The 23,929-nt window shown below is 39.0% G+C and overlaps 1 protein-coding gene across 3 annotated transcripts in view; it reads left to right on the top strand.

Annotated features, from left to right (window-relative positions):
- Positions 1-23,929, top strand: part of Atp6v1h (ATPase H+ transporting V1 subunit H) — a 105,219-nt gene that overhangs the window by 61,249 nt on the left and 20,041 nt on the right. For 2 of the 3 annotated variants that reach the window (XM_020165357.2, XM_020165355.2), the window contains one exon: positions 55-156. The exons of the other annotated variant lie outside the window; for it this stretch is intronic. In XM_020165357.2, the coding sequence (XP_020020946.2) occupies positions 55-156 (102 nt within the window). The remainder of the gene's footprint in view (positions 1-54; positions 157-23,929) is intronic. 3 annotated transcript variants of the gene reach the window in all.

The raw sequence follows: 23,929 nt of genomic DNA, 5'->3' as shown, positions 1-23,929 counted from the left end.
TATACTCTATAGACAAAAATAGAACTCTATATCTATGGATTAAATTTATTACAGAATCTTGACAAAACTTCTGGAGGTGTCGGATGATCCACAAGTCTTAGCTGTTGCTGCTCATGATGTTGGAGAGTATGTGCGCCATTATCCACGAGGCAAGCGGTAAGGGAGAACATTCATTTCTATGAAGTTTTCTTCAGCCTTGAATCCTACGTAGTCACTTATTTAAAACAAGAGTAGTTTAGTGGAGAAATGAATGGTGTAAATGAAATCCAGTTTACCACAATTAGAGGGATTATAATAAACCTAGTTGAAAATGAGTGATATAAAAATGTAATACACTTCCATTAATACTGTTGTGAAGTAGCCAACAGAGAGCACATTAGACTTTTCAAAGATTTTCTTTGCTTTGTATATTTTTACTACTATTTTTAGTTGCAGAGAACTCATATGTTTAGGTTCCGAAATGTAAAGGAGAGATTATAATTCAGACTCCTTTGTTACTGACCTCAGTATGTTCGTGTAAAAGGAAATGCACTGTGTAGTAGAAGCATAATAAAAGAGTTATGTGTTTTAAAGTATTGAAGTGTAAGAGGAAACAAGGCGTTGGGAGGAAGTGACACTGATTACACCATATAATGTCCTTAGATTCACACCTGTAGTTCTGGCTACTTGGAAGGCAGAGATCAAGAGGACCAAGATTCAAAAAGTTAGTGAGACCCCATTTCAATCATTAAGGACCCAATGGTGGTACATGCCTGTGATACCAGTTACATATGAGGCCATAGATAGGAGGACTGTGGTCTGAGGTAATCCCCAGTCAAAATTTTTGCAAGACCTTATTAGAAAATAACTAAAGCAAAAGGGGCTGAGGGCCTAGTAAAAGTTGTAGAGCACCTGCCAAGCAAGTGTGAGGCCCTGTGTTCAAACTCAAGTACTGCCAAAAAAATAAAATAAGAAAGCAGATGTCAAAGATGCAGACAGATGTGTGTGTATAGTGTATTACAGTGAGCCTCCAAAACAAATGGAAAAAATTAAGAAGAAAGCTGTTTTAGGGGGGTGATGGGGACAATAATAAATATTAGGTTCTTGCTTCACTCCGTATTTAAAAGAAAACATTAAAATGTCTTATACTTTTCCTACATTATTGTTTATAGTAGCAAAAGATTTTGAAAAAAACTAAGCAATAAGGCTGATATAAACAGTCTGATGCATGTACATGCAATATCAGGGATTTTCAGTGACATACGTAGATAGAATGTATTTCATATACATATATATATATATATATATATATATATATATATATATAAAATGTGCTATAAAGTGAGCAAAGTAAAGTTCAGTTATTAGGTATGAACATACATGTTACATGAGAAAAACCATGAAAATACTAACAATGGTTGCCTATCATTTGTAGATTACAGATGATTTCTAGTTTTTCTTTATGGTCCCTTCATTTCTAATTGTAAGTGGAGAAGGGAGCTAATATGACCTCAGGGGTAAAGCCTCTTGAGCAATTCATTTTTGTGTTGTTATGGCTTCTACATTTGCATCTGTGTGAAGAATTTATGTGTAATATGCTTGCCCATCCATATCCTGTGAGTCTCCCCATTGGGGAGACTGACGTTGAAAACTGTATATCACTATGCCACCCTTGGGAATGGTCAGGATTTGCATGAGTGCTGCTGCTCCTGACAGACAAAGCTTTTGTTATTTAGGTGCTATTCTGTTGATTGGCAAGTCGAAGCTTTTGTCTCAATGACCCTGAAAAACTGTTGTTTATGACCCCTACCACCAAAAAAGAAGTGGACTTTTTGGGTTTTGAACACTATATATATCAACATAAGCTTTCCACTTGGTCCTTTTTGTCAGCCAACTGGCAAGTCAGCAGCCATTGAGTAGGGCCCAGACCAGCTGGCTGTATTGGAAACTGTCTGTAGTCTATGACATGTTCCCTCTTGTGGCTCCACAGCCCACACCATCATTTTGACCTATTGTCCTGTGGCAGTTGATTTTGCTGATTGGAATCTGTGATGAATGGAGATACCCACTATTCAGAGGTACCTCTAGGGGTTTTGTATTCATTGTCCCCGGTACAGCTTCAAGGTGCACATCCCTGTTGAGAAGCAGCTCTCTGCCTGCTGTTGTTGAGCTGACCAGGTAGGCATGGCATCACTGATGTAGGTGGGTCAACCCAGACACCACAACTAACAAGATGGGAAGGACCCAACAGGCAACACTTCTCAAACAGAAATTGATATCTTGGCTTTGCTTGAAAACCTTCTACTTTGGGGGAACCTTCATCTCCATTTTATACCTGAAGCAAAGCCACCAGCTCACTGGAGCCCTATATTCCCAGAGTTTTCCCTTTTTATTTATTTATTTATTATTCATATGTGCATACAATGCTTGGGTCATTTCTCCCCACTGCCCCCACCCCCTCCCTTACTACCTACCCCAACCCCTCCCTCTCCCCCCCACCCCCTTGATACCCGGCAGAAACTATTTTGCCTTTATCTCTAATTTTGTTGAAGAGAGAGTATAAGCAATAATGGGAAGGAACAAGGGTTTTTGCTGGTTGAGATAAGGATAACTATACAGGGAGTTGACTCACATTAATTTCCTGTGCGTGTGTGTTACCTTCTAGGTTAATTCTTCTTGATCTAACCTTTTCTCTAGTTCCTGGTTCCCTTCTCTTATTGGCCTCAGTTGCTTTTAAGGTATCTTCTTTAGTTTTTCTGCGTTGAGGGCAACAAATGCTAACTAATTTTTTAGGTGTCTTACCTATCCTCATATCTCCCTTGTGTGCTCTCGCTTTTATCTTGTGATCAAAGTTCAATCACCTTGTTGTGTTTGCCCTTGATCTAATGTCCACATATGAGGGAGAACATACAATTTTTGGTCTTTTGGGCGAGGCTAACCTCACTCAGAATGATGTTCTCCAGTTCCATCGATTTACCAGCGAATGATAACATTTTGTTCTTTTTCATGGCCGCATAAAATTTGATTGTGTATAGATACCACATTTTCTTCTTATTTTTTTTATTGTTTTATTATTATATGTGTATACAAGGCTTGGGTCATTTCTCCCCCCTGCCCCCACCCCCTCCCTTACCATCCACTCTGCCCCTTCCCTCTCCCCCCAATCCCCTCAATACCCGGCAGAAACTATTTTGCCCTTATCTCTAATTTTGTTGTAGAGAGAGTATAAGCAATAATAGGAAGGAACAAGTGTTTTTGATGGATGAGATAAGGATAGCTATACAGGGAGTTGACTCACGTTAATTTCTGTGCGTGTGTGTCACCTTCTAGGTTAATTCTTCATGATCAAACCTTTTCTCTAGTTCCTGGTCCACTTCTCCTATTGGCCTCAGTTGCTTTTAAGGTATCTACTTTAGTTTCTCTGCATTAAGGGCAACAAATGCTAGCTAATTTTTTAGGTGTCTTACCTATCCTCATCACTCCCTTGTGTGCTCTCCCTTTTATCATGTGCTCAAAGTCCAATCCCCTTGTTGTGTTTGCCCTTGATGTAATGTCCTCATATGAGAGAAAACATACGATTTTTTGTCTTTTGGGCCAGGCTAACCTCACTCAGAATGATGTTCTCCAGTTCCATCCATTTACCAGCAAATGATAACATTTCGTTCTTCTTCATGGCTGCATAAAATTCCATTGTGTATAGATACCACATTTTCTTAATCCATTCATCAGGGGTAGCGCATCTTGGCTGTTTCCATAACTTGGCTATTGTGAATAGTGCCGCAATAAACATGGGTGTGCAGGTGCCTCTGGAGTAACCTGTGTCACAGTCTTTTGGGTATATCCCCAAGAGTGGTATTGCTGGATCAAATGGTAGATCGATGTCCAGCTTTTTAAGTAGCCTCCAAATTTTTTTCCAGAGTGGTTGTACTAGTTTACATTCCCACCAACAGTGTAAGAGGATTCCTTTTTCCCCCACATCCTCACCAACACCTGTTGTTGGTGGTGTTGCTGATGATGGCTATTCTAACAGGGGTGAGGTGGAATCTTAGTGTGGTTTTAATTTGCATTTGCTTCATTGCTAGAGATGGTGAGCATTTTTTTATGTGTTTTTTGGCCATTTGAATTTCTTCTTTTGAGAAAGTTCTGTTTAGTTCACTTGCCCATTTCTTTATTGGTTCATTAGTTTTGGGAGAATTTAATTTTTTAAGTTCCCTATATATTCTGGTTATCAGTCCTTTGTCTGATGTGTAGCTGGCAAATATTTTCTCCCACTCTGTGGGTGTTCTCTTCAGTTTAGAGACCATTTCTTTTGATGAACAGAAGCTTTTTAGTTTTATGAGGTCCCATTTATCTATGCTATCTCTTAGTTGCTGTGCTGCTGGGGTTCCATTTGAAAGTTCTTCCCTATTCCTACTAACTCCAGAGTATTTCCTACTCTTTCCTGTATCAACTTTAGAGTTTGTGGTCTGATATTAAGATCCTTGATCCATTTTGAGTTAATATTGGTATAGGGTGATATCCAGTTTCAGTTTTTTGCAGATTGCTAACCAGTTTTTCCAGCAGTTTTTGTTCAAGAGGCTGCTTTTTCTCCATCATATACTTTTAGCTTCTTTGTCAAAGAGAAGTTGGTTATAGTTGTGTGACTTCATATCTGGGTCCTCTATTCTGTTCCACTGGTCTTCATGTCTGTTTTTTTGCCAGTACCATGCTATTTTTATTGTTACTGCTTTGTAATACAGTTTGAAGTCAGGTATCGTGATACCTCAGCATTGTTCTTTTGACTGAGTATTGCCTTGGCCATTCATGGCCTCTTGTGTTTCCATATAAATTTAGCGGTAGATTTTTCAGTCTCTTTAATGAATGTCATTGGATTTTTGATGGGAATTGCACTGAATATGTAGATTACTTTTGAGAGTATAGACATTTGTACTATGTTGATGCTACCAATCCATGAGCATGGGAGATCTCTCCACTTTCTATAGTCTTCCTCAATCACTTTCTTCAGAAGTGTATAGTTCTCCTTGTAGAGGTCTTTCACATACTTTGTTACGTTTACACATAGGTATTTGATTTTTTTTGAGGCTATTGTACATGGAATTGTTTTCATATATTCTTTTTCAGTTTGTTCATCATTAGTGTATAGAAATGCTAATGATTTTTCTGTGTTGATTTTATATCCTGCTACCTTGTTGTAGCTATTGATGGTGTCTAGGAGCTTCTGAGTAGAGTTTTTTGTGTCTTTAAGGTATAGGATCATGTCATCTGCAAATAGGGATATTTTGACAGTTTCTTTACCTATTTGTATTCTTTTATTCCTTCTTCTTGCCAAATTGCTCTGGCTAGGAATTCCTATTCTATGTTGAATAGGAGTGGAGATAGTGGGCAACCTTGTTTAGTTCTTGATTTTTGAGGGATTGGTTTCAGTTTTTCCTGGTTAAGTATAATGCTGGCTGTAGGTTTGTCGTATATAGCTTTTATAATGCTGAGGTACTTTCCTTCTATTCCTAGTTCTCTTAGAGCTTTTATCATGAAATGGTGTTGGATCTTATCAAAGGCTTTTTCTGCATCTATTGAGATGATTGAGTGGTTTTTGTCTTTACTTCTGTTAATGTGGTTGATTGTGTTTATTGAATTTCATATGTTGAACCACCCCTGCTTCCTGGAATGAAGCCTACTTGGTCGTGGTGAATAATCTTTTTGATGTGCTGTTGAATTTGGTTTGCCATTATTTTGTTGAGGATTTTTGCATCAATGTTCATTAAGTAGATTGGCCTGTAGTTCTCCTTTTTGGAGGTGTCTTTGCCTGGTTTTGGGATAAGCGTAATACTTGCTTCATAAAATGTGTTTGGCAGTTTTCCTTCCCTTTCTATTTTGTGGAACAGTTTAAGGAGGGTTGGAATCATTTCTTCTTTAAAGGTCTGATAGAATTCAGCAGAGAATCCATCAGGTCCTGAACTTTTTTTTTTGGGGAGAATCTTGATTTCTGCTTCAATTTCATTTTGTGTTATAGGTCTATTCAGGTAATTAATTTCCTCTTGGTTCAATTTTGGATGATCATACGTATCTAGAAATCTGTCCATTTCTTTAAGATTTTCAAATTTATCTGAATATAGGTTCTTGATGTAGTCTCTGATGATTTCCTGGACTTTCATGGTGTTTGTTGTTATCTTCCCTTTTGAATTGCTGATTCTACTAATTTGGTTTTTTTCTCTCCTCATTTTAGTCAGGTTTGCCAGGGGTCTGTTGATCTTGTTTATTTTTTCAAAGAACCAACTTTTTGTTTCATTAATTCTTTGTATGGTTTTTTTGGTTTCTATTTTGTTGATTTCAGCTCTTATTTTTATTATTTCTCTCCTTTTTTTTTTTGGGATTTGCTTGTTCTTGTTTTTCTAGGAGTGTGAGATGTATCATTAAGTCATTGATTTGGGATCTTTCCATCTTTTTAATATATGCACTCATGGCTATAAACTTTCCTCTCAGGATTGCCTTTGCTGTGTCCCATAGGTTTCAGTAGGTTGTGTTTTCATTTTCATTGACTTCCAGGAGCTTTTTAATTTCCTCTTTTATTTCATCAATGACCCATTGTTCATTAAGGAATGCATTATTCAGTTTCCAGCTGTTTGCATGTTTTTTGTCTTTACTTTTGTGTTCAGTTCTAGTTTTATTGCACTGTGATCAGTTAGTATGCACGGTATAATTTCTGTTTTCTTGTATTTGCTGAGACTTGCTTTGAGCCCTAGGATATGATCTATTTTGGAGAAGGTTCCATAGGCTGCTGGGATGAATGTATATTGTGTAGAAGTTGGATGAATTGTTTTGTAGACATCAAGTAGGTCCATTTGATCTATTGTATGTATATATTTTTTTTCTTTTATTATTCATATGTGCATACAAGGATTGGTTCATTTCTCCCCACTGCCCCCACCCTCTCCCTTACCACCCACTCCGCCCCCTCCCTCTCCCCCCCCAATACCCAGCAGAAACTATTTTGCCCTTATTTCTAATTTTGTTGTAGAGAGAGTATAAGCAATAATAGGAAGGAACAAGGGTTTTTGCTGGTTGAGATAAGGATAGCTATACAGGGCATTGACTCACATTGATTTCCTGTGCGTGGGTGTTACCTTCTAGGTTAATTCTTTTTGATCTCACCTTTTCTCTAGTACCTGTTCCCCTTTTCCTGTTGGCCTCAGTTGCTTTAAGGTATCTGCTTTAGTTTCTCTGCGTTAAGGGCAACAAATGCTAGCTAGTTTTTTAGATGTCTTATCTATCCTCATCCCTCCCTTGTGTGCTCTCGCTTTTATCATGTGCTCATAGTCCAATCCCCTTGTTGTGTTTGCTCTTGATCTAATGTCCACATATGAGGGAGAACATACGATTTTTGGTTTTTTGAGCCAGGCTAACCTCACTCAGAATGATCTCCAATTCCATCCATTTACCAGCGAATGATAACATTTCGTTCTTCTTCATGGCTGCATAAAATTCCATTGTGTATAGATACCACATTTTCTTAATCCATTCGTCAGTGCTGGGGCATCTTGGCTGTTTCCATAACTTGGCTATTGTGAATAGTGCCGCAATAAACATGGATGTGCAGGTGCCTCTGGAGTAACAGTCTTTTGGGTATATCCCCAAGAGTGGTATTGCTGGATCAAATGGTAGATCGATGTCCAGCTTTTTAAGTAGCCTCCAAATTTTTTTCCAGAGTGGTTGTACTAGTCTACATTCCCACCAACAGTGTAAGAGGGTTCCTTTTTCCCCGCATCCTCGCCAACACCTGTTGTTGGTAGTGTTGCTGATGATGGCTATTCTAACAGGGGTGAGGTGGAATCTTAGGTTTTAATTTGCATTTCCTTTATTGCTAGAAATGGTGAGCATTTTTTCATGTGTTTTCTGGCCATTTGAATTTCTTCTTTTGAGAAAGTTCTGTTTAGTTCACTTGCCCATTTCTTTATTGGTTCATTAGTTTTGGGAGAATTTAGTTTTTTAAGTTCCCTGTATATTCTGGTTATCAGTCCTTTGTCTGATGTATAGTTGGCAAATATTTTCTCCCATTCTGTGGGTGTTCTCTTCAGTTTAGAGACCATTTCTTTTGATGAACAGAAGCGTTTTAGTTTTATGAGGTCCCATTTATCTATGCTATCTCTTAGTTGCTGTGCTGCTGGGGTTTTATTGAGAAAGTTTTTACCTATACCTATGAACTCTAGAGTATTTCCTACTCTTTCTTGTATCAACTTAAGAGTTTGGGGTCTGATACTAAGATCCTTGATCCATTTTGAGTTAATCTTGGTATAGGGTGATATACATGGATCTAGTTTCAGTTTTTTGCAGACTGCTAACCAGTTTTCCCAGCAGTTTTTGTTGAAGAGGCTGCTATTTCTCCATCGTGTATTTTTAGCTCCTTTGTCAAAGATAAGTTGCTTATAGTTGTGTGGCTTCATATCTGGATCCTCTATTCTGTTCCACTGGTCTTCATGTCTGTTTTTGTGCCAGTACCATGCTGTTTTTATTGTTATTGCTTTGTAATATAGTTTGAAGTCAGGTATTGTGATAACTCCTGCATTGTTCTTTTGACTGAGTATTGCCTTGGCTATTCGTGGCCTCTTGTGTTTCCATATAAATTTAACAGTAGATTTTTCAATCTCTTTAATGAATGCCATTGGAATTTTGATGGGAATTGCATTAAACATGTAGATTACTTTGGGGAGTATCGACATTTTTACTATGTTGATTCTACCAATCCATGAGCATGGGAGATCTCTCCACTTTCTATAGTCTTCCTCAGTCTCTTCAGAAGTGTATAGTTTTCCTTGTAGAGGTCTTTCACATCTTTTGTTAGGTTTACACCTAGGTATTTAATTTTTTTTGAGGCTATTGTAAATGGAATTGTTTTCATATATTCTTTTTCAGTTTGTTCATTATTAGTGTATAGAAATGCTAATGATTTTTCTATGTTGATTTTTCCTGCTACCTTGCTATAGCTATTGATGATGTCTAGAAGCTTCTGAGTAGAGTTTTTTGGGTCTTTAAGGTATAGGATCATGTCGTCGGCAAATAGGGATATTTTGACAGTTTCTTTACCTATTTGTATTCCTTTTATTCCTTCTTCTTGCCTAATTGCTCTTGCTAGGAATTCCAGTACTATGTTGAATAGGAGTGGACATAGTGGGTGGGCATCCTTGTCTGGTTCCTGATTTTAGAGGGAAAGGTTTTAATTTTTCTCCGTTAAGTATAATGCTGGCTGTAGGTTTGTCATATATAGCTTGTATAATGTTGAGGAACTTTCCTTCTACTCCTAGTTTTCTTAGAGCTTTTATCATGAAATGATGTTGGATCTTATCAAAGGCTTTTTCTGCATCTATTGAGATGATCAAGTGGTTTTTGCCTTTTCTTCTGTTAATGTGGTTTATTATGTTTATTGATTTTCGTATGTTGAACCACCCCTGCATCCCTGGGATGAAGCCTACTTGGTCGTGGTGAATAATCTTTTGGATGTGTTGCTGAATTCGGTTTGCCATTATTTTGTTGAGGATTTTTGCATCAATGTTCATTAAGGAGATTGGCCTATAGTTCTCCTTTTTGGAGGTGTCTTTGCCTGGTTTTGGGATAAGTGGCTTCATAAAATGTGTTTGGCAGTTTTCCTTCCCTTTCTATTTCATGGAACAATTTAAGGAGGGTTATTGTCAGTTCTTCTTTAAAGGTCTGATAGAATTCAGCAGGGAATCCATCAGGTCCTGGACTTTTCTTTTTGGGGAGACTCTTGATTGCTGCTTCAATTTCATTTTGTGTTATAGGTCTATTCAGGTGATTAATTTCCTCTTGCTTCAGTTTTGGATGATCATATGTATCTAGAAATCTGTCCATTTCTTTAAGATTTTCAAATTTATTTGAATATAGGTTCTCAAAGTAGTCTCTGATGATTTCCTGGACTTCCATGGTGTTTGTTGTTATCTCCCCTTATGCCTTCCTAATTCTACTAATTTGAGTTTTTTCTCTCCTCATTTTAGTCAGGTTTGCCAGGGGTCTATCGATCTTGTTTATTTTTTCAAAGAACCAACTTTTTGTTTCATTAATTCTTTGTATGGTTTTTTTGGTTTCTATTTTGTTGATTTCAGCTCTTATTTTTATTATTTCTCTCCTTCTATTTGTTTTGGGATTTGCTTGTTCTTGTTTTTGTAGGAGTTTGAGATGTATCATGAGGTCATTGATTTGGGATCTTTCAATCTTTTTAATATATGCAGTCATGGCTATAAACTTTCCTATCAAGACTGCCTTAGCTGTGTCCCATAGGTTCCGGTAGGTTGTGTTTTCATTTTCATTGACTTCCAGGAACTTTTTAATTTCCTCTTTTATTGCATCGATGATCCATTCTTCATTAAGTAATGAGTTATTTAGTTTCCAGCTGTTTGCATGTTTTTTGTCTTTACTTTTGTTGTTGAGTTCTACTTTTACTGCATTTTGGTCAGATAGTATGCATGGTATTATTTCTATTTTCTCATATTTGCTGAGGCTTGCTTTGTGCCCTGGGATATGATCTATTTTGGAGAAGGTTCCATGGGCTGCTGAGAAGAATGTATATTGTGTAGAGGTTGGATGAAATGTTCTGTAGACATCTACTAGGTCCACTTGATCTATTGCATATTTTAGATCTTGGATTTCTTTATTGAGTTTTTGTTTGGATGACCTATCTATTGATGATAATGGAGTGTTAAAGTCTCCCACAACCACTGTGTTGGCGTTTATATATGCTTTTAGGTCTTTCAGGGTATATTTGATGAAATTGGGTGCGTTGACATTGGGTGCGTACAGATTGATGATTATTATTTCCTTTTGGTCTATTTCCCCTTTTATTAGTATGGAATGTCCTTCTTTATCTCGTTTGATCAATGTAGGTTTGAAGTCTACTTTGTCAGAGATAAGTGTTGCTACTCCTGCTTGTTTTCGGGGGCCATTGGCTTGGTAAATCTTCTTCCAGCCTTTCATCCTAAGCATATGCTTATTTCTGTAGGTGAGATGAGTCTCCTGTAAGCAACAAATTGTTGGATCTTCTTTTTTAATCCATTTTGTCAAACGGTGTCTTTTGATGGGTGAATTAAGTCCATTAACATTAAGTGTTAGTACTGATAGGTATGTGGTGATTCCTGCCATTTAGTTGTCTTAGTTATTTGAAGGTTTGATTGTGTGTACCTAACTTGATGTTACTCTCTACTGTCTTGCTTTTTCTTATCCCGTGGTTTGGTGCTGCCTGCTTTTTCATGGTTAAGTTGGGTGTCACTTTCTGTGTGCAGGATCCCTTGCCGAATCTTTTGTAGTGGTGGCTTTGTGGTCACATATTGTTTTAGTTTCTGCTTATCATGGAAGACTTTTATTGCTCCATCTATTTTGAATGATAGCTTTGCTGGGTAGAGTATCCTGGGGTTGAAGTTATTTTCATTCAGTGCCCAGAAGATCTCACCCCATGCTCTTCTTGCTTTTAATGTTTCTGTTGAGAAGTCTGCTGTGATTTTGATGGGTTTACCTTTGTATGTTACTTGTTTTTTCTCTCTTACAGGCTTCAATATTCTTTCCTTAGTTTCTGAACTTGTTGTTTTAATGATGATATGTCGTGGAGTAGTTCTATTTTGATCTGGTCTGTTTGGTGTCCTGGAGGCCTCTTGCATTTGTATGGGAATATCTTTCTCTAGATTTGGGAAATTTTCTGTTATTATTTTGTTGAATATATTACTCATTCCCTTCGCTTGCACCTCTTCTCCTTCTTCGATGCCCATGATTCTCAAGTTTGGTCTTTTGATGGAGTCAGTGAGTTCTTGCATTTTCTTTTCACAGGTCTTGAGTTGTTTCATTAATAGTTCTTCGGTTTTTCCTTTAATTACCATTTCATCTTCCTGTTCTGAGATTCTGTCTTCTGTTTGTTCTATTCTGCTGGATTGGCCTTCCATTTTGTTTTGCAGTTCTGTTTCGTTCTTTTTTCTGAGGTTTTCCATATCCTGCCAGTTTTCTTCTTTATTGTTGTCTATTTTTGTCCTGAGTTCATTTATCCATTTATTCATTGTGTTCTCTCTTTCACTTTGGTGTTTATTTAATGCTTCTATGGTTTCCTTTATTTCTGCTTTTGCTTTTTCAAATTATCTATTTTTATTGTCTTGGAATTTCTTGAGTGTCTCCTGTACATTTTGGTTGACCCTATTCAGTATCATCTCTATAAAATTCTCATTGAGTACTTGTAGTATGTCTTCTTTTAAATTATTCTTGTTGGCTTCATTGGGTCCTTTGGCATAGTTTATCTTCATTTTGTTGGAGTCTGGATCTGAGTTTCTGTTCTCTTCATTCCCCTCTGGTTCCTGTACTAATTTTTTGCTGTGGGGAAACTGGTTTCCTTGTTTTTTCTGTCTTCCTGTCATTGTCCTTGGTGTTGTTACTGTCCCTGTACTGTGTGTAATTAAGTATTTTCTAGCTTGTAATAATAACTATGGTAATATTTAGAATGGAAGAGTGAGCTGAGATGGAAAGCAAGAAGTTAAAGAAAAGGGGAAAACAAATATACAGACAAGAGGGAGAAAGCAGAACTAGGTGTCAGAGAAGAGAGTTTCAAAGGTATAAACAGGGAGTGTTAGTGTACTAATCGGCAGTAAGCTGACAAGGCATTAGAGAGACATAGAGAGGATTGAAAATAAAAAATAAAAAAAATAGAAATAAAAATAAAAAATAAATAAATGAAAAAATATATGTATATTAAAAAAATCTCCAAGTTCAAATGCAAGAAAGTTTCAGTCCTAATAATTTTGATGTTCGTCCCTCAGCCTCCAATCCTGGATATGGTGCCTCAGATGTTGTTCTGTAGTTGTCACATCAAAGGGGAAAAATAGAATAAAACAAAACCACACAAAACAAAAAAAAGCCCAAGTGTCCCAAGTTCAAATACACTACAGTTTCAGTAAGTTTTTCAGCATGCAGGTGTAATTCGGTTGTTTTCTCATCAAAGATAGAGAGTGAGAAAAAAAAAGATTCTGGAGACAGTTTTGAGAATGGTATCTGCAACTGTGGCTTGCCTGCCTGTTGCTGTCAGCCTGCTGTTGCTGGCGGCGTTATTTATGCAGATCTCAGGGGTGAGCTTAGCACTCACCTGGCCCCGCAGGCTTTGTTTACTCCGAGTTCTCCTGTGTGTGAGCCACTGCAAACTTTCCCCTTTCCAAGCACAGTGGGAAAGGTGACACTGCACCCGCTTTCTCAGTCCGGCGTGTTTATTTACAGTTCACGTGGGAAGGTGTCTTCCCCCCTCTCCTGTGGAGTTTTCCTCCCCCCACCGCTTTTACAAGCTTTCCTGCTCCTGGTTGCTGGGCGTGTGCTGTTGCTCTTGTCTTCTCTGGCCTGGCTTGTTTATTTACAGTTCCTTGAGGGATTCCCCTCCCCCCCCTTTGGCGTCCAGGGCACCCCACCCTCTTTGCTACGTGTATTTTTTGTTATTGCTTATTACTCAGTTTCTCTTTTTTTTCCCCTGGGTGGGGGTCAGTCTGTCCAGGGGGCTATGCCGATCTGGCCCAGGGTTGTCTGTGGGAGTACAACGTACCACTTAGCTCCTCCTGTGGTCCATGTCTTCCCAAGCCGTCTGGGAGCTGGCGTCTGGCAGCCTCCCAGGGGCCCTCCTTGTTTTTCCGTTTAACGTGAAGTGGAGATGCTCTGCACAGGCTGGAGGTGTGCAGGGTTCAAAGTTTTGCCTCTTCTCGGTGGTTTTGCCTGTAAAGTGTATCTCCAGTATCTCTCCAAGATTTTACTTTAGGAGGCACACTTTCTGCTTCCTCCCTATAGCCGCCATCTTGGAATCCCCCAGAGTTTTCCTTTTAGCCAGCTGAAGCCTTGAGGTGCCACTGGGCTCCACAGTTGCTTAGCCTCAGCAGCAGCTGTATAGAGCCGACCTGCACATTGTCCCCTCAGGGGAACAGATTCAGGCTGTACTCCTGGGCTGTTGCCAATGGCCTGGCTGCATGGTCTGTCTCTTGGAGAACTGCAGACTAGTAGGTTAGAAATAGTTCTTTTAGGCCAGTTTGGAAACATATCACAGCTGCTGATAAAATCCACACTGCCCACATTGCCAGCTTTGCTGTCTGGTCCATCATTGTACCAGATGTGGCAATGCATCCACCTGTGTTGGTGTAAAGTAAAGTACTCCGTGTTCTGATGAGGAACCTGCCACAAGCACATCCACCTGTGACTCTTGCCATAGCTGATTTGATTGTCTCACATTAAGGGAGGCAGATTCATGGGACATTGTGCCCCCCACTTCCCACTCCTGACAGATCAGCTTTGTAGTACCTTTGACCCTTTTTCAGGGCCATCCTGTCATCTCACCACTGTGATGTTTTCAGGTGACATTGCTGACGCTATGATCAGTTGAGTTCTACCACAGTACTGTGGCCCTTGAATCCAGTTTGCATCATGCATTCAGTTTTCTTGACCATTTGTTGCAGAAGCCACTCAACAGTGGGCTGATGGCCAAGGTATTTGATGGAACTTCCATGCTCCCACCATCCTCTTGCATCTAGTATTATTGAGCTTTGCAAGGCACCTTAGAAATTTACCCAAAGAGATTTGTGAGTCTAGCTCCCTCATCTCCCAATTCACACTTTTTAACATGGTGGTTTTTTTGGCTGCCATGTTAATGTGGCTGTTTCCAGAAATAGGTTATTTGCTCTTAGCTGCTTTCTGGATAAAGCAAAGGATGAAAGAGGTTGGGGATTATATAGTCAAATTTGAAAATTTAGGGTTTTGTCCTGAGTGTTTTTGTACTGCCAAATAGGGTCCTAGAGGGTTCAACCTTAATCCTGTAGGCATTGAAATCTTTGTTAGACTGACATCAATGTAAATGAGGGGTCAGCAAATCCTAACTTTCTGGCTTGCTGTTTTTTTAAGTAAAGTTTTATCTAAACACAGCCAGACATACTTACATATAGTCTGTGACTGCTTTAGCTACAATGGCAGAGTTGAACAGTTGGAACAGAAACCATGTGATTCACAAGCCTAAAGAATTTACTTGCCTGGCCCTTGGAAAAACATTTGCTGGCCTCTGTCACCTGGTTCATAAAGGAAAAGGTAACTTGGTTAATTTCAGTGCCTGCCAGTTCCCTATAGAGTGACTCACATAAGCCAAAGATGGTGACTTCATGTGTCTCTGCAAGTTTACAGAAGTGCCCTTGCCATTTTGTACTTGACTCTTTCAGACCAAAGGTATGGATACAATTACAGGACATGGTGTAGTTACAGTTACTGGAATGGGGCACATCAGTTTCTAGCAGTAGAAAGATAACAAGCCTCAGCATCTGAAGGGAAACCTCAGACATGGAGGCACAGTGGAGAGAGAGGAGTTAAATAATCTTGGTTTAGCAGTGAATTGTCCCTAAAACTTTCCTCAAAGGAAGAAGGAGGGATATTCCAAACTGTGGTGGGTACTTTACATTTAATTGATTGCTGGGTCTGTCATCACTCTGGCTAATCCCTTTGACCTTACTGGGAATGCTGTTGGAAACAAGGGATAATAGAAGCACCTGCACCTTGCAGGCAAAGTACCTGTTAGCAGCTATGTGGTTCCTCTCACCCCCGCACCCCACCCCCTTCCAGAGTTATCCTTCAGCCATTCCATGGAATAAGCAAATGGTCATCCAGTTAGTGAAATAGACAAATAGGACAGTCCCTCCTAAAACAAGGACTGGACTTTGTTATTTGAACTGAACTGGAATTCCTAAGGTTTATTATCCAGCAGGAGATCATGTTGGAGGCTCTGTGACCCTGTGCTCCCAGCTCTTGAAAATTGAGAACACTTTCTGTACAGGAGCACCATGGTTGCCCTGGTATTAAGCTTCTTACAAGCCAGGCATTAACTTGCCTCCCTTCCCAAAAATATGGTAATGTACACCTTAGGGGTGTTTGTAAGAAGTTCCAAATATTTCAGGAAACAGAACCAATAGCTCATATAACACTTAGAAGAAGACAGAGGGGTTTGCAAAAGGAACCTGTTTGGTAGCTCTGATGGTTTATTGTATTTGTTCAGCTGGTTGGGTCTAAGACCTTGGGGTCAGGAGTGAGATCAGTACTGCATCCTGGTTCTTAGTCTTTAAATTAAATGCCATAGGAGACAAATTGAATGGATGTGATCCTACCCTATGCTGGCAAGTTTAATCACAGTGGGTACTGTGTTAATGGGTAGATTTGCAAGAAGGCAAGCCGGTGTGGAAGTAAAGGGCTGCTGTTGGTGGTGGTAAGGGTTGTTACTTCTCTTGCCTTTTTGACCTTGCAAGTTGAGGCAGTAATTGCCCTTTTAAAAGAGGTTTGTCAAGGAGCAAGGGACAGGTGTGCTTACTGTTGTAGGAGAGGTTTGGGTGCCCTCAGTGTAGAGTTCTACTGCCCAGTGTGCAGGGCCCATCTGGATCCTTTTACAGCTCCTGTGGAAATTGAAGCTTTGACTTCAAACTCTAGCTCTGCCAAAAAAAAAAGAAAAAGATTAATCGTAGTACTCAAATATTTTAACCAACACTTTAAATTCCTGATAATTCTTTTGTATCAAATATAGGAATTACTTTGTGATCTTTTACCTAGGTATCTAGACTTCTTGGGTGTTAAGTCAAAGCTTACTCTCACTCAGTTTCTTTTCTCACTCTTTATTGCTACTGAGTTAGAAAATGCTATGTCACTATGATCAGTGGGCAGAAATGGCTGTGAGAGGTGGAGGCCCGGCAGAGAGTTTGGGCCACCATATGGACCCACAGAGACTTCTCACTTGTGTACTGCAACACCCCATTAGGCACTCCGTTTACTAACCTGTTCCAAACAGAAGCAGAAGGGAGTGTGGCCTCTTGAGAGATATCAGCAAGAGAGTTTCTGGCCTGCTATCTCCATTCAGCAACATTAGAGCGTTTCTTTATATTCAGTTGCAGCTTTTTACTCTAGTCTTCAGTAATTTCCCCCCCACAAATAAAAACTTCAAGACTTGGAGTATTTCAAACTCTTCCTGATGTATCCATTTCACTGCAAGTCATTTCTCTCTGAAAATTATTTTGGTATGTCAAATTTGATGGTGATATTTGGAACTTAAGTGATAAATTTAACTTATTTAAGATGATGACTGTTGCTAATATGAGATTATTTTTATCATACATAGATTTCAGTTATTAAATTCGGTTTCACATTCCTTATTTTTAAAAAATGGCATGCTCCTAAATGCAAAAGCAGCTTTATATTTGCCAGCTCTTTAAAGTGCACTCGGTGCTTATAACAGGTGCCTGTCACTGGTCCCTGTTCGCTCTTGTTGTACATGCTTATTGTTATATATGGCTGCTTCTGTAGTTCCAAGAAACACTTTTGACTCCATAACCTGTTTTGTAAATCTGGATGGAAAGTATATGTGCAGTTAATTGCCCCTAAATCATAAGTTTAATAATGATCTTTAGACTGGGGGTGTCGTTCAGTGATAGAACTTTTTCTAGCATGCCAGAGGACCTGGGTTCCATCCCCAGCATCAAAAAAACCCACAAATGGTCCTCAATACATTGAAATAACAAAACTAAACTATCTGAACAAATTGCTTCTAATGTGATTGTCTTCACACTTCCAGCTATTTCAGCACTAAAGATTGGTTAGCACATTGTGGACTTCCAATTCAATTAGTACAGCTCCTTGATCCACATAGCAATTATTCTCTGTGCATGACTAGGCCTCTACACAAGTCTGGTGTGGTTAACATTGTTCCAGTCACAGAGCATTGTGACAACAATCCCAAAGTCATCTCAAACTGTCATAGGGTGACTGGTACAGCTGCAGAATCCTCCCTCTGCCACAGTGGTGTGTAAAGACATTCAGCATCTAAATCATGTTCCTGTGTTTGGGGCATCTCCCACCTTAGGAGGCATGTGGCCCCTCCTACTATAGAAGACAGTAGTTCATTGTCCTAAATTCCTGGACACTTAGCCACATGCCTGTGACCTAAGCTGACAGAGTTAGATGTGCCTACCCTAGACTTCCACAGGAATGAGTGGTGAGCAAGCACAGATAGCAGACTTGAGAGAAGGGCGGCCAGGGTATGAATAGCAAGCTGCAAGGCCAAGTACCTGGCAAGAACAGCACCCTCACTGGACAGCCTGAATTGGCAGTAATTCAGTCTGGGATGCTTTTAAGGATGCTTTTCCAGCTGCCAAGCTATAGCAGCTTTTCAGGCAGAGTTGTTTCTGTTTATTGTGACTAAAAATGCCTATGGCTGCAAGGTTCTTCTCCTTTTTTAATCTGGTAAATCACCATACTGCCTTTGAAACAAAACACTAATATTGAAATCTGTGTGTGTTTCCAGTTAGAATTGTAATAATCTGATTATATCCTGTCTCCCAACTATACTGTTACTTCTCAAAAAAAGCAACTGTATTTGACTAGGAATAGTTTCACCATACAGAAGGACATAAAAAATCCTGAAAGTGTTACCAACAAACGCATGCTTGCTCTCTTAAAATACAGGCTGGATATCAAGAAAATACTTTGCTTTGCTTTGGCTTTGTACAAAGCCTAGCATATATAACACATGCAAATAAGTTGTTTTGATAGTGGCACAAACCTTTCATCTACTGAAATCAAGTAACTTTTCCCTTGTAAATTATAGTTATCATGAAAACTAACAAGTGTTCGTTAGAAAACTTGAAAAATATTTTTAAAAATCATGAAGGAAAACAGTACCATTAATACTGAAAACCCCGAGAAAAGTAACAATTTGTCTTTCAGATTTTTCTGTGTATGTAAGTTGTTTTTTCTGAAATTGTGATCATGTGATATTTCCTGTTTTATCTCTCCATTGGAGGGGGCGCTGTTTTCTCAATCCCTCCCTTGGTGGAGCGAGCTTTCTCTCTCACTTCTGGTTATTACTGAACCTAACTGGGGCTAATTGGAGATTCAGAAAAGGGACAGGATAGACTGACAGAGGGTGGGATCAGGTGTGTTTGGTGCTTGGGTGGCGATGCACAACCCTCATTGCTTCTTTTCTCTATTCTTTAAGGCCTTACTCCTTGCAGTTCTTTAAAACCTTGCTTAAAACCTCTTTTGTTAGACTCACTTTGTCCATGTTTTCTCTTAGCTGTTTCTTAGCTTAATCACTCTTAAAGTCTTTTGCCTCCAGGCTTCCACTGTCCCATCTCTCTTTAGCTTTCTTATAGCCTTGGTGCTCAGACTTGCAAACAGCTGCTCCTACAAACTACATAAGCATAACTCTTAAAGTCTCGGTCCTTAGACTTGCACTATAAAGTTCTTTTTTTTGCTTTTCTGTAATTTAGCTTTTCTAAGGCCTATGTTAAAGTTCCCGGTGCAGACTTTCTATCGCTCTCTCTTTAGCCACTCTTTTCCCTTCAGCAATTTCCCTGTAGCAGTTCTTTTCCCTTCAGTATTTCTTTTCCCTTCCAAAAATTTCCCATACCCAAAAGTCAAAAGCAAAAGGCAAAAGCTCCCAAAGGAAAAGCCCAAGGCAAAAGGCAAAAAGCCCCATGCCCTCCTTCAGTGGGCCTCTTATACCCAGTGGTAAACAGGGTGGAGCAGAGGCTCCTGGGAGGGGCCTGACACTGTAACAGGAGAAACCTGTCTTTCTGCTTCTCTGAACATAAACAACTTAGGAGACCCAGCTGTTCTGCTTTTCCCTGTTTATGGCAGGGGCTGTGCCTATCTCGGCCTACAGATAAAGCAATTAAGCTGCATCTCTCCTTGCTTACATCCAGTTCTCACAGGTTTTTCATAATCTACTCTCCACACTCCTTTTACTTGTTTATCTATTTCTCATGTACAGAATTTTAAAAATTCTTAGCATTACCTTAGCTTAGTATTACCTATAGATACACACATTTCAGTTTACTGTTTGGCTTGTTTCCAATTTTCCATTGTTATGAAAACAGAATGAACATCTCTGAATTTTGATTACTTTCTTTTTGCTGGCCCCCCAAAATAGAGTTAATGAATTAAAGTATATGACTACTTGTGAGATTTTTATTTTATTTTGGGACTGGGATTTGAGCTAAGGGTTCATACTTGAAAAGCAGGCACTCAGTGCTTGAGACACACATCCAGCCATTTTTGCTCTGATTATTTTGGAGATGGGATCTCATGACGTATTTGCCCAGACTGGCCCCAAACCTCTATCCTCCTAATTTCAGCCTTCCAAGTAGCTAGGATTATAGGCAAGAGCCATTGGCACTCAGAACTTGTGAAATTTTAGAAACATTACGAAATGTAGTCCAGCCAGCAGTGTATGAGAACATCATTTCAGAACTCTCAGCAGCACTAAGCCCTATCAGTTCTCTTTACCTTCTTACAGGAGAAAATGGCATCTGGTGCCTTTAACTTATATTTTGGCTAATGTACATGGTGTCTAGGAATCTTAGCTGTCACATTTAAGATAAACATTGTAAGGTTTGCTATTTACATTATGTTAAGCATTAACATTATTATGTTACATTATTTTACTACATTCTGTTAAAGATTTTATCATACATAGATTTCACTTATTACATGGTGGAAACCATTTATTAAGTCCCTGATATTTTATTGAGCATCTTCTACATTCATGGCACCATTCTGAGTATTTATTGGTCCACAGAGCTCACAAGCTAGTGAAACCTCTATGTGGTGGTTCATTCTGGTACTTTTATGCTTAGAAAGAACTTCTCTGTTTAGAAAGCGGATAAATTCTCCTAAATCATCTTTCTGTTTTTAAATACATGAATGATCTTTCTAGTTATAAGAGGAAATAGATGTAGTTTCTGTGCTTACTGAAGACTCTAGATTGTATATCGCTACATAGACATTGTATATTACTACATAGATGTAAAAGTATCCACTTTTAGCCTGGTGTTGGGGTCCACACCTGTAATCTTAGGTACTCAGGAGATGGAGATAGGAAGATCATGGTTCGAGGCCAGCTTAGACAAAAGTTAGTGAGATCCTATTGCAAAACAAAAAATAAATAAAAATGGGTGTAGTGGCATACATGCTTGTAGTCGTAACTACCTATGAGGCAGAGGTAGGAGGATCTCAGTCTGAGGCCAGCCTGGGCACAGCATGAGACCGTATTTGGCAAACAAACAAAAAAGCAAAAGGACTGGGGCATGGCTAAAACTCTTGCTTATCAAGCACAAGGTCCTGAGTTTAAACTCCAGTATCACAAACTCAGTACCTGTTTTTAGCAATATGCATGGAATCATAACATAGTGTGATTTAATTTCACTAGCTTCTAAAAAGCTATAAGCAGAATGGTAGACAATAAAATCCTTAGGATGTTTCATGTAAGCTCATCTGAATTACTTAAACTATATTATGGGGATGGTGGGGGAGGACCTTTAGAACAAACAAAAATAGTTCTGTGCTTTTTACCATGTTTAAACTTTACTCTAAAATTACATTTCTCTGTTTCACCAGCTGGTGCATCCTTTAAATGTTACCAGTGTTAGGTTTGTTAATCATGTATTCTAATATTCCAAGTCTTTAAAGTTTAACATGTTATTGACTCAATGTGTTTTGAAATATAGTTAACAATATCTTAGACAGTAGCCAGACAACAGTTAGACAATAGCTAATAAAGTACTCATACCTAATTCTAAATTAGATCATCAAAATAGCCTTCTTTTAAAATGATGCCTCATCACAATCTGCCAACTGGAAAGATTCTTTTCCTGAGCATCCATGATATAGGACATCTGTATAATCAGCAAGCAATTGGTGCTTCACTTGCAACTGGAGTTGTGAATATGAGAAATACCTGTTTATAGCAGTGAGTTTCAGTAGGGTGAAATTATCTACCGTCTGAGGCCTGCTGGTTCTCTGAGGTGAGAGCAGTAAAGGTTGAAAATGAATGCTTAATAAATACATTATCAGTTATTAAAACCAAAACTGTTCAAAGTTTTCTTGGCTGGTAGTAGTCTGAGAAGATAATATAAGGGGCAGAGTTTAAAATGTCAAAAACTATTTGTAGGATTCTTGCAGTGTATTTGTTGTGAGGATTACAGGAGATATAAAATATGATGTATTTAGCACAACACCCAACATGTAGAAAAAGTGCTTGCTATTATTGTAAGTGATGTGTGATCTCTGTGTTTGTCATATTTTACATGAACATGGCAGCTTTCTGAAATGTATATCGATCCTTATTATTTGTGTGTTTCAGATTAGTGAATTTATTTACCTGCTAAAATTGATTTTTAAACCCCATATCAATACTTGTGACACTTTTGCAGCCATTCATGGACATGTGAAAAATTTGAGTCCTTGGTGGACGCCTTCTCAGCTGAAGTGAAAAAAGGCTATATTCTGCCTTCAGTGTTCCCTCCTGTACTAAAACCAAGGGTCCTTTATATGGTCTACTTAGTGCCACATTATTTGTGTTTCTCTGTCTGTTTTTTGTTAATTTTGCTGTTTAAAATGACTCCCCAGTGTAGTGCTAAAGCGCTGAGTAGGTTTCCAAGCCCAAGAGGCTATGACGTGGGTGCTGTGAAGTGCTTCGGGAGAAATGAGCGTGTCAGATAAACTTCTTTCAGGCAGGATTAATGGTGCAGTTGGCTGGCAGCTCAGTGCACAGAGCAAGCCCTGAGAACAGTACGTGACCCTACTCTCTGAAGCTGGACAGGGGCTCCAAAGCAGATGATTAGGGGCTCTGTTGGCTGTTTTAAGGATTTAGGTTTCTTTGTTAAGAACATTTGGAGTCACTGAATTGTTCTAAGCAGGGAAAATGATCAGGGTTTGCAAAGACCACTTTGACGACAGTGAGGACAGTGTGTTGAAGGTGAGCAGCCCTGGTGTCATCAGTACCATCGTCATCCAAGCCGAAGGCCTGGGCTCCCTATGCTGCAGGGCCTGTGCTTTGTGATCTTAGTCTTCACAGCAATACTGTAATGGAGATGTCCTGTTCTCTGTGATTGGCAGGTGAATCTTACTAGGTAAATCTGCTGGCTGTCACTTATCTCACGAATAGCTAAGCTGATATGTAAGATAATATTTCAAAGCACAGTGCCTGGCACATAAGTACTCGGTGTCTGGTTATCATACTTTTGTACTCTTTTCCACTAAATTCACTACATTTAAAAAAAGATGATTAAAATATGAAAAGAGGTACAAGATAAAAGCCACCCCAACCCCAGTTTACTCTTACTCATCTAAGAAGTCTTACTGACCTGTGAGGTTGCCTTACCTCACTAAATATCCTGTTGTATCAAGCTCTCACCCATCGCTGATCAGTAGCAGGTTTTGCCCACCACACAGGACTGGTGGATGAAGAATGGACAGGGCTGGAATTAAGAAACTCCACAGCTCTATTCATAACCACACCATTGTAGAGAATGGATTCTATTCTTTCTGTTCATGAAGCAAAGAGCCATTTTAAATCACTTTGGGTCTATAGTAAGTTGATTTTCAGTTGTCACCGGTGTGGCGGTAGAAAGCAGTGTGCTTGTCGGTCATCTTGGTGCTCTTGAAGACATGAATTTCTCCTCTGCTTCAGTGCCCAGGAGGTCACATGGTATATCCCATGGTTATGAGAAAGGTGCAGATATCTTACAATCAGGTCTTTCCAGGAAATTAATATGTGTGCTCTTTAACCCTCTGTCCCCTGCTTTCTGCATCTACGCCTGTATCTGTCATATAGCACAGTAACTGGGAACATAGTATTGGTTTTAAGTTATTATGAATATTAGTGTTCAATACTGATTTTAAATAAGCCATAAATACTGGTAATAAGACGTTAATACTCAATTACTTAGAAGAGTATCATCTAGAATGGTATAGTCTATGAGGTACCCAGGTAGATGAGATTTTTCTGGATTCAGAAACAAGAATGTTGGATTTATCGCTAGGAATTCAAAATGGAAAAAAATGTAATACTTTAAATCTGTGATTCATGGAGAATATATTTTAAGAAAACTTGTGTATTGGTTTCTTTGTTAGTTGTAACTTT

Source organism: Castor canadensis, chromosome 3, assembly GCF_047511655.1.
Source record: "Castor canadensis chromosome 3, mCasCan1.hap1v2, whole genome shotgun sequence".
Classification (NCBI taxonomy): Eukaryota; Metazoa; Chordata; class Mammalia; order Rodentia; family Castoridae; genus Castor; species Castor canadensis.
Note: the sequence above shows the minus strand (reverse complement) of the source record. Positions and strands in the feature narration are given on the sequence as shown.